This window comes from Saccostrea echinata, unplaced genomic scaffold, assembly GCF_033153115.1.
Source record: "Saccostrea echinata isolate AGI-Se365-2 ecotype Australia unplaced genomic scaffold, CSIRO_AGI_Sech_v1 ptg000054l, whole genome shotgun sequence".
NCBI lineage: Eukaryota > Metazoa > Mollusca > Bivalvia > Ostreida > Ostreidae > Saccostrea > Saccostrea echinata.
The window spans coordinates 58,892,501-58,908,911 of record NW_026889803.1 but is presented as its reverse complement, the minus strand read 5'-3'; the positions used below and the strand labels follow the sequence as shown (position 1 = coordinate 58,908,911).

Genomic DNA, 16,411 nt, shown 5'->3' with positions numbered 1-16,411 from the left:
TCTTCTAAATCATGGAATGAATATCTCTTTAGGGGAGTTGATTTGTTTTGATTGCAATTTACAGCTGTGATCTGGAGGGCAATTATCTCTTCCCAACAAGAGAGAACTAAATTAATGACACACACCTTCTTTTTCTTTATCATTGATCAAACAACAAAGATTGAAATATATTAAATGTGTGTTTTATAGCTGAATAGACCTAAGAAGGGTGGTTCAAAATTCATAGTCATAAACATAAATCAAAAAAATCAAAATTTACATAATGATTAGAAAGAAGCCAGGATTATTATCATCAAGCCAACCATTTAATTATTTGTTTGTAAACATTAACTTAAGATTTTGTTTAATTGAAGGATTGAGGATATGTTTTACAATAAAATAAAAACCCAGTAAAATGGGGAGGTAGTGGTGACAATATATCATGAATGTGTATTATATAAAGTAATTGAATGTAATTGAAAAAGTAATTGAAATTACATGGTATTTTTTCAGTGTAATTAATTAAATTACCATTACAAGTAATTGAAAAAATGTTCAATTACAAATTACTTCCAATTACTTCAAAAAATGTAATTAATTACAGTCAATTACAATTACTTTTTTCAATTACCCCATCCCTGGTGCATGGGCATAAAAATATAGCCGGCAGTCATGTGACCTGTTTAAACAAATGAAATTGTGACATTTCAATCCAAAGAAAGTTTAAAAAAAAAAAAGATTTGAGATAGAAGACACACAAGTCATTGATTGTAAGTATGTAGATAGGCCAAATCCATATTACTTAACCAATCAGAGGCAGCATGTGAGCTACAGTTCTGCAGCTGTAGATAGGCCAATTAATTCTGGGGTAGCATGTGAGCTTCAGTTCTGCAGCTGCTGACAGGTGTACTTTATAGCTTAACATACTACACACCTGTCCTGCCTCCTGGCTATAATGCTGGTTTAATTCCATATCACTGGCCAATGTACTATTTGCAGATTATATTTATATGAGTGTGGAAATAGAGATTTCATTAAGTCTCCTGGTCAATACCTAATCAGCAATGTGCAAATATTAGTTGAGCTTTAATAACCCCAGCATCAATATTGCCAGATTTCAGTTTATTATCATTCCCAAATTGTAGCTAAAAATGCATACACATAGATCCCATCTACACGGAGAACTATGGGATTTTTGGTGAACTTCAAGAATGCCTTTAATTAACACTTGAAATTAGATAATTAATAAGGGTATGGTCTGCAGAGCTAATTTTCTTATCAAGACTAATTTAAATCAATTTCCTGGAAATTTTAGAATTTCTGATACTTCCAAAAAAGAAACCTTATACCTTGGTATCTAGTACAACTGTCATTTAAAGTTTCAATATATACATTTCAAAATCGCGATCATTTTATTACATGTAATTGAAATCCACAAGACTTAAACATCAAGTTACTCTTTAGTTTCTAAATTATAACAGTTAACCCTTGTTATCCTGAAATTGATGGGGCCAAAAACATACTTCAAGGCAAGACATTCAGTTAAATACATCAAGAAAAAGTGGTATGACCTTCCAACTCACTTGAGAACATATCCAATGTTCGAGATTCAAAAGTCCACCTTTTTGTACATGTTCCCTAGGCTTGTCAAATTTCTGTTGAGAATGTGAAAAGTTAACTAGAATAAGTCTGTAAATTAACTTCTCAATGATCATGTCAATTTCAGACAAATTGAATTTAGAAAGACACCAAAGACACAAATATTAAAATTTAACTATTTTGACAAAAAATTTTCAAAACTAACGATGAAGTGGTACATATGTTTAATTGATGCAGAAGACATCTTATTATTTGAAACTTATTCTTGTTATGGCATTAATGACAGTGATCCATCCAAGAATTGGACCAAAAAGTGGTGTTTTTGGAATATATATTCAAGAAATATAAGAGTGTGCTAGAGTAGTAATATTAATTATTCTGTGTACATCTTTTATGATGAATTATATAACAATCTTCCTCACTGATTAGTCATATCATTTTAAGATTCTCAGCGGAGACCCATCAGCAAAAGAAAAGCTATAGCTATCAGCTCTAATCACAATAATTATTATCCTCAGTACCAAATAATCTATCCTCAATGATAGACAAAATAAGGAAATTAATAGATCATCTGAATCAATGTCACCTCAATGTACTTGATAAAGATTGTCTATAGAGCCCAGTATCCAAGACATCAGAATGTTTCTAAGTCCAAGGGGCATAACTCTGTCAAAAATTGCTTGATTGTATCCAAAACAGAACTTGACCTAGATCCAAGGGGCATAACTCTGGCAAAAATTGCTCGATCGTACCCAAAACAGAACTTGACTTAGATATTTTTATGATAAAGCTGTATACCAAATTTCAGTATGTGCAACCTCTGTGAAGAAAATGAACAGAAACTGTTGGTGGACTGACAGACCGACCGACCCACCGACTGACAGACAGCAGCAAAGCAATATGCCTTCCCTTCTTCAAAGGGGAGGGGGGGGGGGGGCATAATTATATAGGATACAATCTGAAGTGCTATTTTATTTTAATGTTAATTTTTTTCTGAATTTGATAAAAAAAAAAAAAATAGTTATCAAAGTTAACCAACACAGTAAGGCATGTCCATGTCTTGGTGATAATCATTCCTCAAAATGTTCAGTAACTGTAAAGTATCAGTACAACTACCACAGTGGTGAAAAAAGGAAGCTTATGATAATGAACTTCTTCCAAAAAAGTTAAAAATATAAAAATAACAATGAATAAATAAATTAACCCCCCTCCCCCATCACACATACACATACGCACACAAACAAACACACATCCAATTCAAAAAATTCTTCAGAATTCAATATCACTGTCGGATTTGATTTTCTGGTTTAATGTTCTGCTTACATTACAGATCTGGTTACTATGGATACTTACGGTGACACTCAGTAACTTGGTTGCCATTGGACTGACATGAAGGCTGGCAAATGGTTTGTCTACATTCCAGTTTTCCAGATATTTGGTGACTCGGAGTGAAGCTCGTAGACTACTCTCATACCGGGAGCGGATGGTCCGATTCTCATCAAACTGAAAAATATCAAAGAATTGTTTGTTACTTTTTATTTTGTTAATAGAAATTTTTAATACATGGGATTTCTCAGTCAATTCTGTTTTATATTACCTAAATATACTTTTAATATGACCTAATAAACTGAACAATTTATTGGTTTAATTTCTTAGTCAGTGGTATAACAGTTGTTTTCTGTAGTATTGCACTGATAACTAGAGATAGTATTGAACTGACAACTAGAGATCAGTAATATTGCACTGACAACTAGAGATCCAGTAGTATTGCACTGACAACTAGAGATCCAGTAGTATTGCACTGATAACTAGAGATCAGTAGTATTGCACTGACAACTAGAGATCCAGTAGTATTGCACTGATAATTAGAAATCAGTAGTATTGCACTGACAACAACTAGAGATCAGTAGTATTGCAATGAAAACTAGAGATCCAGTAGTATTGATAACTAGAGGTCTGTAATACTGCACAAGCGACCCAGTAGTATTGAACTGATAACTAGAGGTCAGTAATACTGCACTGATAAGCAGAGATCAGTAATATTGCACTAATATTGTCCAGAGAGTATTTTTGCACTAATACTTTTGGGTTTTAACCAAAAATAATATTTAAATTTTCTAGCAAGTAATACATGTAGATATATTACATGTGAATGTTTAAAATCAATGATTTTGATATTTCAAGAGTTCAGATACAATTCTAGGAAATTTTGTATTCCTATTGCATTTCTGTTTTCCTGTTAGTCCAAAACTAAAATACCAGAGGATTTTTTTTTACTTTCTAACAGTCAAAGAAGATTATAGTTTGAAATAAATTAAGTTGAAAATCCCAAGATTTATAATCTATACTGCATAAGAGGACATTTTTATTGATGTCAAACACTTTCTGTTGTTCTCTGAATATGCAGTTCTATTGTAAAAGAAACTAAATAGACCAAATATAAGAGAATAGATGACTGTGCCAAACAAATAGAGATTGTATCAAAGATGTCATATTTTATTCAGGTGTTAAAGCAATACTTCTACTTATTGTATTAAATCCAGGGTGTATCTAAATAACTAGCACATTGTTCGTTGTATAGGACTTTGATTTATGGGAAATGTGTCAGATGCAATGAACATAAAATTTCAGGTTGTCAAGTGCACAAAATGACCAGAAACCTCTGAGATAGGCTTGGATCTTTTTTTCATTATTTGCTTCATTATAGACTAACTGATCTAATTTACCTCCAGATGCATTTTCTTTACTTGTCATTAAAAATGTCCTTATTTTCACCAGTGATCCAGCATTAGAACAATTTGATCAATAGTTTAAAAAAGACAATATGTACAGCATGCCTGAAGTAAAATACAAGCTTTAGTAGCTTATAAGTGGCTGCACTTGTCAATAATTCAAAATCAGCAACTCTTTACCTATCAAACAAAAAAGGGGTCCTTGATGTGTTTACAAACACTTCATCTGTTAATTCAGATAATCCTGATTTTATCTTTTTCTGAACATTTATTACAGTACTCTTCTAATGACTGTATGCATGAAATCTTTATTTTAAAAAGTGCATAAACAGATTTTAAACATGCAGATTTATTGAAAGACGTCTCACCCAGATTAATATGAAATATTTCTCTAATTACACAAAATTACTATAGACTCTCTAAATTTCAATGTTTTAAAATTTTTCTTTTTTTCTTTTAATATATAAGTTAGTGAAAAAACAATGGCCAGTCAGGAGTATTTAAATAAGACATTAAAAATAGAAACATAAGGGAAAGTGATTGTTTTGGAGTTTAATATTAAACCTGCCTATGTAAAAAAAGAATTATAATCCGTATCAAGTACGCGAGTACAGAAAATGACAACACCCAGTGGAAAATTCAATAAATCATTACAGTGTCTTTGTATACAGATTTTCACCTCTGTACATGCAACAGGGGAAAACTACCTTTCTGACTTTTGGTTTGATTAGGAAGGTGTCAATGTTATGTTCGGCCAGGTAAGAGTCCCTCATTTGGCCCGCCCCAGGTTCGACCTCAAACTGATTGTTCAGGTACTCCAATGTCTTCTTGGTGATATGGACCTTACTGAAACAAATCAATGCATTTCTTTGCACAATAAAAGATTTCATCGACATACCCAAATTTATAGCTTCTTAGAAAGCATCTTAATTGTTTCATCTTAAAGTCAAACGGAACAGACTTCGATTTTTTTTTTTTTTTTTTTTTTTTTTTTTACAAAGAATTAATATCATTTGGACTGTTCTCAGTTCCTCTTTTTACTTTGTTGGATTTTCATTGATCTGTTTAATGAATTAATCTGTTCTCAAAAACAGAACTTTGTACCTTTAAAAGTTGCTAGGCACATCCAATAACTATGATACTAAGGCATAAAGGACAGATGATACAAACAAACTTTTATCAAAAAATCTTTAAAATAAAAACTTGTCATGTTTATGTAAGTTTAACTAACTGCATAGGTTTTAAATTTTCATTCAAAGTTTCACAATAATGGGATTTAAAGTGACAAAAGGTTGTATAGATTAATAAGGATTGTTGCAGAAAGGTAGAATTTCGGACAGTTTACAATTTCTTAATAATCTAGAAATTTATTATATTCATCATTTACAACCAAAATAGGTCCAAAAATATATACCAATCCAGGCATACATTTTTTGGTTTTATCATCTGTCCTAAATTGTATACAAGTAGTTTTTAGAGCTTAATTAACAACATAAAACCAATGGATTAAACAGTAATATATACCAGTTCTTTTATTCATACAAGATGTATCAAATTGTTCTCTTTTCTCTCTTTAACTTTTATTACTTGTATAACAAATTATATCACTTCTTTTTTTTCCTTTGTACAAAGTCTCTTTATTATTCATATTAATATTATAATACATTAAAACATTTTTTTTTAATTTGTCACAAGCAATATAAATCAATAAGTTTTCTTGTGTTGCTGAGCTCATCATGAAATTCAAATTCCATCTAACACAATAGAATATCTTATCTATTCCTCATTATTTTCACTGTGTACCTGTAGATTCTCTTCTGCAACTTTTTTTGTGGAATAAATGAATATGATGGGATATAATGGGATATATCTTTCACCATAGTCAATTAGAATTCTAATATTAACATTCTATTTACAGCAAATATTTTCCATGCTTTCAGAAATATTTAAAGTAATTTTCAGAAACTATTTGTAGGAGAAATGCTGGATTGCGACTGCTCCTATTCATTTTTCTGCTGTAAGGTCTCTTTATTTGAATTTAAATTTAACAATTTATTTGAACTTTTAAATAATGCTTTAGAATCATCTTAGTAAACACATATTTCAGAATTCCTAAGTGTGGCATCTTGTTTAATTTTGAAGTAAAATTCTGACAATTAAATTCAACTTGAATTCATTAATCATTATTATCATCATCATTAATCTTTTTTTAAATTACATTTAATTTTCTTTTAATGTTGAAATTAAAAATTAAATAAAAAAAGATTTGCTCAAATATAAGAAAAACATCAAAATTTGACTTACCCAGGAACTCCTCCAGATTCAAGATGATTAGCGATTGTGACGTCATCTGACCAGACGTCATACTGCCACTTACAGAGACCTAAAACACCACTCAGCACCATCCCACTGTGTACCCCTATCCTCATATCAACGTCTACACCAGTCGCCTCCCTTACCTCTCTACAAATAAAATTCTTCACCTCTGACAACTAGTCTTAATGTTAGGAATCCCCCTGTCTGTCCTGGGAATTCATGCTTGTCTGGCATATGGTTCTCATATGATTCCATTAAAATGACCTCAGGAAAGTGATGTGGCATGTAATTCTGACTCAGGATCATATTTCAAGGGTCAAGGTTATTGCTACAATTTGAACTGGAAATATTGTCTGTTTAACTTAATGTTTACACATTAGCCTTACCTGTAAGAGCATACTTATGAGTGAGTGTGAGCATGATATCTCAAAGGTCAAGGCCATTGAAGCCACTGAGTTGAAAAATTTTATTCATTATCAAATCTGATATTTTTATCATTCAGTTGAACAATTTGTCCAGTCCTTATATCTTATAACCTAAATGAAGGTGGTTTGAGACAGGAAATAATTATTGTTGAGACAGTATCTCACGATCTTTATTCAAAGTCATATTGCAAAGGTCACAGACACTGAATTCTTAGTTTTATCTCGTCTATTCTGCCCTCTGACTCTTTCAAATGACTTCATTCTAGATAAACATGGTTTGTTCTAAGTAAATGTCCCTAACATTCTACAATATTTTATTATCTGATTTTAAAGAGGACTATTGTCTCAGTACATGAATATGTTAGATAGGGAAGGGTTATCCATCAATAACATCTGCAACAAAAAAATTATCTTCCTTATCAAAATAACCAGCAATTACCCAAAAATAAACTTTCATGCATGTACCAGATTCCTAAATGCTGATAAGAATAAATCTAGATACCCATACTATTGTAATATGCAACAAATAGTTACATGCATGGAGAAAAGTATTGAATTTCTTATTAGTTTGGAGGTTGGTAAGGTGATATCTAGCTTTAAAATATTATCAATCTGCAAATCTGACACATAATTATTTTCTAAAAGAAGACCACATGGCCATGATAGGACAGCTTAAGTTGAATGCATCATTAGATAATCAATAAACAGCAGTGCTTAGAACTTCACTCTACATATCAAATTTCATATTGAAATATTCCACTCTCCAATCAAATTCAAGCAATCTTCGTTTGTGCAAACCTTACAAATAAATCAATTCAAAATTGTCAGAACATGTTTCAAACTTCCTTATCTAAATAATAAACCTATTTGGAAAAGGAATTAGTAATTAAAATACAGTTACTTTAATCAAGTATCTGTACTTGAAAGATTTTCTCTTTAACTGAAAGGCAGAGTCTGTATACACTAGAATGCAGAGCAGTGCCATTCCAGAATATCCAATTATATATATAGACTATCTTTTTTTTAATAAATCAACACGGATATGCTCAAAAAAAAAGTTCCATGTTACAGAATATTCAACTTGTTATTCATGAATTACAGCTAATTTAATTAAAATATGTTAAAATGCATGGTATTATCAGAGTATTACATAATGCCCTATCTCCCACTGTCATCCAGGTGGCAAAACTAGGATAACACCTGATTAATTTTCATTAGGATCCATACTTCTTATAATTAAGCTTTATGGTGAGTTATCATTGATGCAAAGTTAATATGCAGGATTCCTGCATCTTAAGTTATTTCTATAAGGTTAGTATATAGAGTTAATCATACTTCAGGATAAAACTTATTGCAAAATCTCTCATCTGAACACTCATTAGATACAGCAAAGCCTCATGTAGTATCTGAACCAAACTAAGTTTCCATCCGAAGCACACTGATTAATCAAGTATACAAGCAATATTCACTGTCCTTATTTAATTACTTTGGAGTGAACAAACTTTAAAAGCTTTAACCTGCATGGTCACTCATACATAAATTGTAGGGCATATATGCCAGTGCCAACAAAGTACTTGAAGGTAATTGGCTCTTTTTGGAAACTCTTGGAATGATGCAAAAGTTCCATCCAAAACCTGCTAGTAAAATCAGCTAGATCAAGAGGAATTTGTCTTTTTTAGAAGTTAAAAAAATTAAATCAAATTTGATGAAAATGCTTTTTAAAAAAGTAATTTTTTTTTTCCTTTTGGACTTTGTCATTTTGTGAAAGATTAAAGAAATTTGGAAGATAATTTTAATCTATCACATCATTTTGCCTATGATTTCTAGTTTTAAATCTGGTTTCATATTACATACACTTTATTATAAACTAATAACAATTTTATCTGTCTTTTAATGTTTTATGTAAGATGAAAGGTCAAAATGGGCAATTACTGCCCCTCATCCTTTACAAATTAATTATACATCCTCAATTTTATGAAATAAAAATGCTCTTAAGAATAGAATTTTACCAATCATCTGCAATTACGCATGTACCACCCAAAGTATGACAGATTAGTTTTATTTTCAAATAGTTTGTTCCGGCAAGAATCATTACATATAGTTGGAAATGAACCTGCATCAAAAATTTATCTGGTTACTTTTCCAGAAAATGAAGGTTGTGTTCAGCATCAGAAGTATGACTGATGTGTTCTCTTTATTGTCAAATCAGTGTTCAGTTAATCTCACTAGAGGAAATGATTGATCGCTGGTGTAGAATTACTAATCTATCACGGCCCTGATGAAGCCTGGACATTTACTAACCCTACTTCAGCTTTTGTCACCCTTGTAATCCTTCATACTGAAGAGTCTGACATGTGGTTGGTAAAATTACCAGCTTTTGTCACTAAACTTTATATAAGGTTCCATATGAACAGATTGCTGGTATCTAGAGGAATTACTGTCTTACATTCTGTTAATGACAAATCAGATGATCATTGCCATTAACAGGTGAGCCAGCCATAGAGACAACAGGGAGCCTTAAAATACCCAATCTAAATGTCAAAATGTGTCATGCAATATTCTACAGAGATCTAGACTTTTTCACACATATCTTTTTAGATACAATTTAGCTTTATTCTAAAATAATAGGTACTCTAATCACTTTAGAATTTATAGAGCATTTATGATTTTATTGCCTGTGTGTTCAAAAAAAATATGACAGTGATGCACTAAACAACAGAAGTAACCACCCCCAATCCCCGCCCCACCCCCATTTCCCCTCTTCCTGAGATGCAAAGGGACGTAATTTGAAGAAAACCATATCACTTCAATTTTTACAGAAAACTTGAAGATTGTCATTAAGGTATCCGACCCATATTAGGACCTAATTTTCTAACCTTAAATATCCATCCTGTATTAAATACTCTGATATTAATTCAAAGCATTTTAGAGTAGTAAAGGATTTACCAAGAGAAATTTTCAAAAATATAATTACCTATGCAGTAATTAATTAATGAAGATTGCATTGATGTCTATGGGGACAAGCAAATTTTTGAAAATAAAAGTTTAAATACTAAGAATATCAAAAAATGCCTTGGTGGAAAGATGTATTTAATTATAAGGAATAGAAAAGCGATTGAAAACTCAAGTTTTACCAGACAGATTTTTTTAGAATGGATTTTTATTGATTAAAAGCAAAGGGGGATAACTCTTCAAGGACAGGACAAGGTCAAAAATTAGGACACATTCCGCTCTTACATATTGATACTAAAACATGAAGATTATGTCTACAATTTTTTTCTTTTTTTCAGTTTTAGATATATAATGTTCAACAAGACCAGAACTGGTTAGTAGACTTTGATACATCTTAAACAGTATTTGATATAAATGATTCATAATTCTTGCTTACAATTACAAATTTAAGCTCACTGAGAGCCAGGCCCTATTGCTCTAAGAGGTGATGGAAGGGGGGGGGGGGTGTAGGTCATTCTTAGCTGAAATCTGGCTATTTTGCCTGTCATCTGGACTTTACTGATTCACGCCTTCCTCTCTATGAGTTTCAGGCTTATCATACAGAACCCTAACTCACTACTTTATTAAACAAATTAAACAGATGAAGAGATAAAAATCTAGAAAACACAAAACATGTTATACCTGATGGCATCAATCATGCGTAGCCCCATGTTGACACAGTTAGCAGCGTGATTGGGGTCGGGATTAGGCAGACCTGACACACAGTAGTAACAGTCTCCCAGGATCTTTATCCTCATACAGTGGTTCTTCTGAAAACATAACAGAAATCATATCATTATGTCAAGTTTCATTTTATACTTAAGGTATTGAGACAGGCTTAGGAACAAGATTTACTCCTGGTCAGTGCATCACCAGACATAATCAAAAACCATACAGAAAATCCCAAACAATGTGAAAAACAAAACCATACAAAAAATCCCAAACAATGTCAAAAACCATACTGAAAATCCCAAACAATGTCAAAAACCATAGAGAAAATCCTAAACAATGTCAAAAAGCATAGAGAAAATTTCAAACAATGTCAAAAACCATAGAGAAAAACCCAAACAATGTCAAAAACCATAGAGAAAATCCCAAACAATGTCAAAAACCGCAGAGAAAATCCCAAACAATAACAAAAACCATAGAGAAAATCCCAAACAATGTCAGAAACCATAGAGAAAATCCCAAACAATGTCAGAAACCATAGAAATAATCCCAAACAATATAAAAAACCATACAAAAAATCCCAAACAATGTCAAAAACCATACTGAAAATCCCAAATAATGTCAAAAACTATACAGAAAATCCTAAACAATGTTAAAAGCCATATAGAAAATTCCAAACAATGTCAAAAGCCTAACAGGTACATGTACATGTATTTCAATTGGGCCAGGAAAAGCATTTTCTCTCTCTCTCTCTCTCTCTGGGAAAACAAGATGGATGGGGTGGTTCTCAGCCTCAAGAAACTTGGATCCATCACTGGTCAATATAAAGTCCAATTTATATTAAACAGAATGGTCAATATAAATTATATTTTGTATTTGCAACTTTAATCTTAGCAATACCATTTGAACTTGTTGCCAAGTTGTGCCAAATAAACCTTCATGCAAGGAAGGTCAAACTGGACTTTGTAAACACCAAGGCATTACTTTTCAATTTGACACACCTTGCTTTTATACTTCTTTCAAGAGTGTTCATTCTGCCTCATTTCAAATGATAATTTTTACTGCAATATAATTACAAAGTGTAACTGTACTAAGATGACATTTCTAGGGTTGTATTATGGGTGTTGATGGTTTTCCTTGCCTCGATCAGCGTCAAAAGATTTTAACATAAAATTTTATGAAACAACCTTGTACCTTTGCCAGTTGGTCAAATCGGCCAAACAGTTCATTCAGCATTTTAACCAGTTCTTCAGCGGTGCACTCTGCTGCCAGTGGGGTAAAGTTCACAATGTCCGCGTACAATATACTGAAACAGAAAAACAGAGAGCTAGTCACTCACAGTAAACAAGTTCTCCTATATAACAAGCTCAACCCAAAACCCTAACTGTCCATCAGGATTATTGGGCCATATGTAAAATATGGAACAAACATATTTCTTATGGTCTATGGATTCTTTTTAAACTCAGATACAATGTATAACACTAAAAATAATTCTCCCTCCATTTTATGATATAATAAAGAAGGACCTCAAAAGTTCAGGTTTCTTATAATTTTTTCCATACTTATAAATTTATTATGATACATAATCTGGAGATAAATTGGGGGAGATGGTGAAGTCATTACACCCCTGTTGTTTTGTTTTTATTATGAAATAATTTTATTTGTTGACTACAAATTGCCATAGGGTAGAAAGGAAATTTGCCAACTCCTGTCCTAGGTGAATAAACTTTGTTAAATAAGCTCCCGAGCTGGAGACTGTACCTGACATCTGTATGTTGCTGCATGTACAGATCTATAAGTACCTGACATCTGTATGCTGCTGTATGTACAGATCTATAGATACCTGACATCTGTATGCTGCTGTATGTACAGATCTATAAGTACCTGACATCTGTATGCTGCTGTACGTACAGACCTATAAGTACCTGACATCTGTATGCTGCTGTATGTACAGATCTATAAGTACCTGACATCTGTACACTGCTGTATGTACAGAGCTATAGATACCCGACATCTGTATGCTGCTGTATGTACAGATCTATAGATACCTGACATCTGTATGCTGCTGTATGTACAGATCTATAAGTACCTGACATCTGTATGCTGCTGTATGTACAGATCTTTAGGTACCTGACATCTGTATGCTGCTGTATGTACAGATTTTATAGATACCTGACATCTGTATGTTGCTGTATGTACAGATCGTGGAATGGTGATGTCTGACTGCTCTTCATTTTCTTACTAAGGTCTTTTATTTCCTCCACCAAATCATTGGGAATACAGCTATTTAGCAGCTCCTCCTGTAAAAATGATTTGTACAAACTTGAATCTTCACTATATGTGTTGCCCTGCTCTCATAAGAAGATGATTTTTAAATAGTTTTTCCTTATATATTTCAATGTTTTTTTTAACTTGAACCTCCTATTGTGGCTCTGTCAGGGGTTATGATTTGAATGAATTTGAAACTACTCATGAAGGAAGCTTCCATATATTTAGTCTTTTCTGGAGCAATGGTTCTTAAGGAGATTTTTGATAGACTAAGTCCATCCTATTTTCTGTTTTTGTTAATTATCCCCCCTTGAAAAAGGGGCATGGTCCTTCATTTAGACAAACTTAGTTTTCCTTTAACCAAGTTTATATCAAGTCTTCTTTGTATCAAATTTGGTTGAAATTAGCCAATTGGTACTAGAAAAGAATTCCAAAATGAGAAAAGTTTACTGCACAACAGAGAGATGGACTGAAGGACACCACAATTTTTTTGGACCAGAAGAGAATATGGTTCAGGTGAGCTAAAAATACTACAATGATTACTGAAACATTGAAACTTTAGTCGTCACAAGAGTACTATGATTCTCTACAATGATCAGTATAAAATTAATACATATCTTAACTATTGCACAATATTGAAATAAAAAGCTTGGAATATATGAAATCAATAGCTGATATGTCATATAAACATACCACTCTATTAGATCAAACAAATTATTTATATATTTCAATAATTCATGGTTATTGTTTAGTTATTTTGATCATCCCCATAGTTATAATTGTAAAAGGTTGACAGACACACATTAAGTCTAATTACTTGTACAGAAAATACATACCTCCAAAATATCTCAGACATTACAGAATGCCATCATTTTAGCATTATTGGACAGTCTGTGATATTGTGTATATGGTAATGATGTCTTGTTTAGCTTGTTTTATGACTTTCTCTTTTGACAATAGTATTTCATGATGGAACCTCAGCCGAGGCGACCAGACTCTATATTGCAGTCTCACTAAGCCCAGCTGTTGTGTATAACAAGTCCATCATTACTCATGGCTATTTACTAAAACTTGTTTCTTTATACGCAAAAAAAAACCTTCCCCGCAATAAATTCACTTGTCATAATTATCTGACAGCGAGTGCAGAGTCCCCTAGGCATACCAGGGACTGTTAGATTCATCGATGCACAGTGTAGAAGGAGGGAATCTGTTAATACTAAACAGAAACTCGGTGCACTGAGGCTTACCCTCAAGGGCAGACTTTATCAGAAGAATTCAGAAGCAATTGCAGGAAATATTAATTATTATTATCCCTAAATATAATTTGTTTTCTTTATTCCATTTCCCTGGGTATTTATGATTTAGAGATACATTAAAATGAGCGATATAAACTGCGGTCAGCTGACAGAACTTATAAATTCTGTAAAGAGCACACACTCTCTTTTTTTCTAGGAAATTCAGGAAAGGTCGGAGTGATAGTTAATGCCATACTTGATGACACTTAAAATCATTACAGTATCCTGAGAATTCAAATGTTTAACAACAAAAAAACTTGATTTCCAGGGTTCTTGGGGTATTCCCCAACTGATCTCTATCATAAACTTGTGATATACCATCATAAACAGCAAAACTGATCCCAGTAAACTAACTTTCTAACATCAACTAAAAATATGTATGAAGGTTTATTCCGGATTCTTCTGTCAGCTGGTCAAAAGATTTCACAAAGAAAAAAAAAACCACCTCAGAATATAGGGACCTATACATGTATATACCAACCCTGCTTAGAACAAGGCTTTTATGCTTCATCAAAATTTCAACACAACAAAGTATAATATTAAATTAATCAGAGGGTTCTTAGTGGTCATTGCTTTTGAGGGCCATCATTTCTTATTCAGAGATGAACATGTCAACTTTTTAACTCCTTTTCAGCACGCAAATTGATTGCAAACAAAGATGCTTAATTTTTGCTAAGAACAGAGGATACTAAAAATATGCTATAGAGATTTGTAAAACAGATTGAGTGGGCTTTTTTATTATTAAAATACATCCCTTTAGTTTTCCCTTTAAAGGTGCTTGGACACAGATTTGAAGTTAATATTTTCTCAAATTTTCTGTATAATTTCATGACTTATAAGTTGCTATAGCATTTTATACTAAAATATAATAAAAATCTTATTTCATCTCAAAGTTATTAAAACTTCAAATTTCTGGACGCGTTTGATTAACACTTCCTTGCACTTTCACATATTTTAATTTTATTTTTAATACTTAAGAAAAGTGGCAATTTTGTTGTGTGTATTAATGAAAAATATTAAAACTATAACTCAGGAAATTTAAGTGTTGAGGATAAAGTTTACTTTGTAAAAGTGCAAGAATGTGTCAATCAAACATGTCCCGAAATTCGTAGTTTCAATAATTTCCAGATAAAATAAGTTGTTTTTTTAATTATATTTCCATGCCAAATGCTATAGCAAAATAAGTCATGATATTATACAGAAAATTTGAGAAAATATTAACTTCAAATCTGTGTCCAGGCCCCTTTAAATGCCTATAATGAATGGAAGCAAGAAGAGTGAGGTAGACTGGTCTTTAAACCTGGTCCCTCCCCTGAGCCTGTACTCAAACCCTCTGACAGCTTTAGGGTTAACAATGACAACTGAATGTCAATGGGAGAACTCTAACTCACACAGAAATCCTACCTGCTGTTTTTTCTCTCTTTCTAGTTTGAACATGGACTGTATGTAATTCCGCGCCTCTAGAAATGTGCGTCGATGTGTAAGATCAGTCAAGTATTTGTGGTACATTCCATTAATATTGGCACACACCAGAATCACAAAGTTACTTATCAGCTGCAATAAAGAAAAAAATTCTTAGAGCATTCATCATCAACTTCATTAGTGCAATAGTCACTATATAATAGATTTTAACATTAAATAAAAAGGTGAAATTAGCATTCAGGATAGAAGGATAAGAAAGTTCTCTATACAGTTTATACTCTGTATTTTATACTGCATTCCAAATTTAGCCCGGATGGGCCAGGAACTCTTAAAACTTGTGCTTTCATACATTACCACTGCATGTCCATAATATATTGCAATATGTAATATATATTGATATAAAGTTAAATTTTAGTGGTATTTTTTAAGTATGCACAAAGGATTGCTCCAGACACAAAATCTGAATCCTTAATCAAATAAAAATACACATACAGTCAAACCTTGTTATCTCAAACTCGATGGGACCATTAAAGAAGAAACTTCGAGATATCCAATGATTTGATATATCTAGGGTAGAATACTAAAAGAATAAGTGGATGGTACTTCCAAATCACTTCAACATAGCTATGGTATTCGAAATATCAGTGTTCGAGATACCGAAGTTCAACTGTATATAGTATTTTAAAACACCTCACATTAAGTAAATTTAGACTCT

At 32.2% G+C, this 16,411-nt stretch overlaps 1 protein-coding gene across 2 annotated transcripts in view; it reads right to left on the bottom strand.

The window, feature by feature from the left end:
- LOC133205458 (adenylate cyclase type 2-like) overlaps positions 1-16,411 on the bottom strand; it is a 38,829-nt gene that overhangs the window by 13,817 nt on the left and 8,601 nt on the right. For both annotated transcript variants that reach the window (XM_061341278.1, XM_061341279.1), the window contains 7 exons: positions 15,679-15,828; positions 12,884-13,011; positions 11,906-12,017; positions 10,685-10,812; positions 6,615-6,773; positions 5,018-5,156; positions 2,932-3,081 (listed from right to left, as the gene is read on the bottom strand). In XM_061341278.1, coding sequence (XP_061197262.1) covers positions 2,932-3,081; positions 5,018-5,156; positions 6,615-6,773; positions 10,685-10,812; positions 11,906-12,017; positions 12,884-13,011; positions 15,679-15,828 — 966 coding nt within the window. The remainder of the gene's footprint in view (positions 1-2,931; positions 3,082-5,017; positions 5,157-6,614; positions 6,774-10,684; positions 10,813-11,905; positions 12,018-12,883; positions 13,012-15,678; positions 15,829-16,411) is intronic.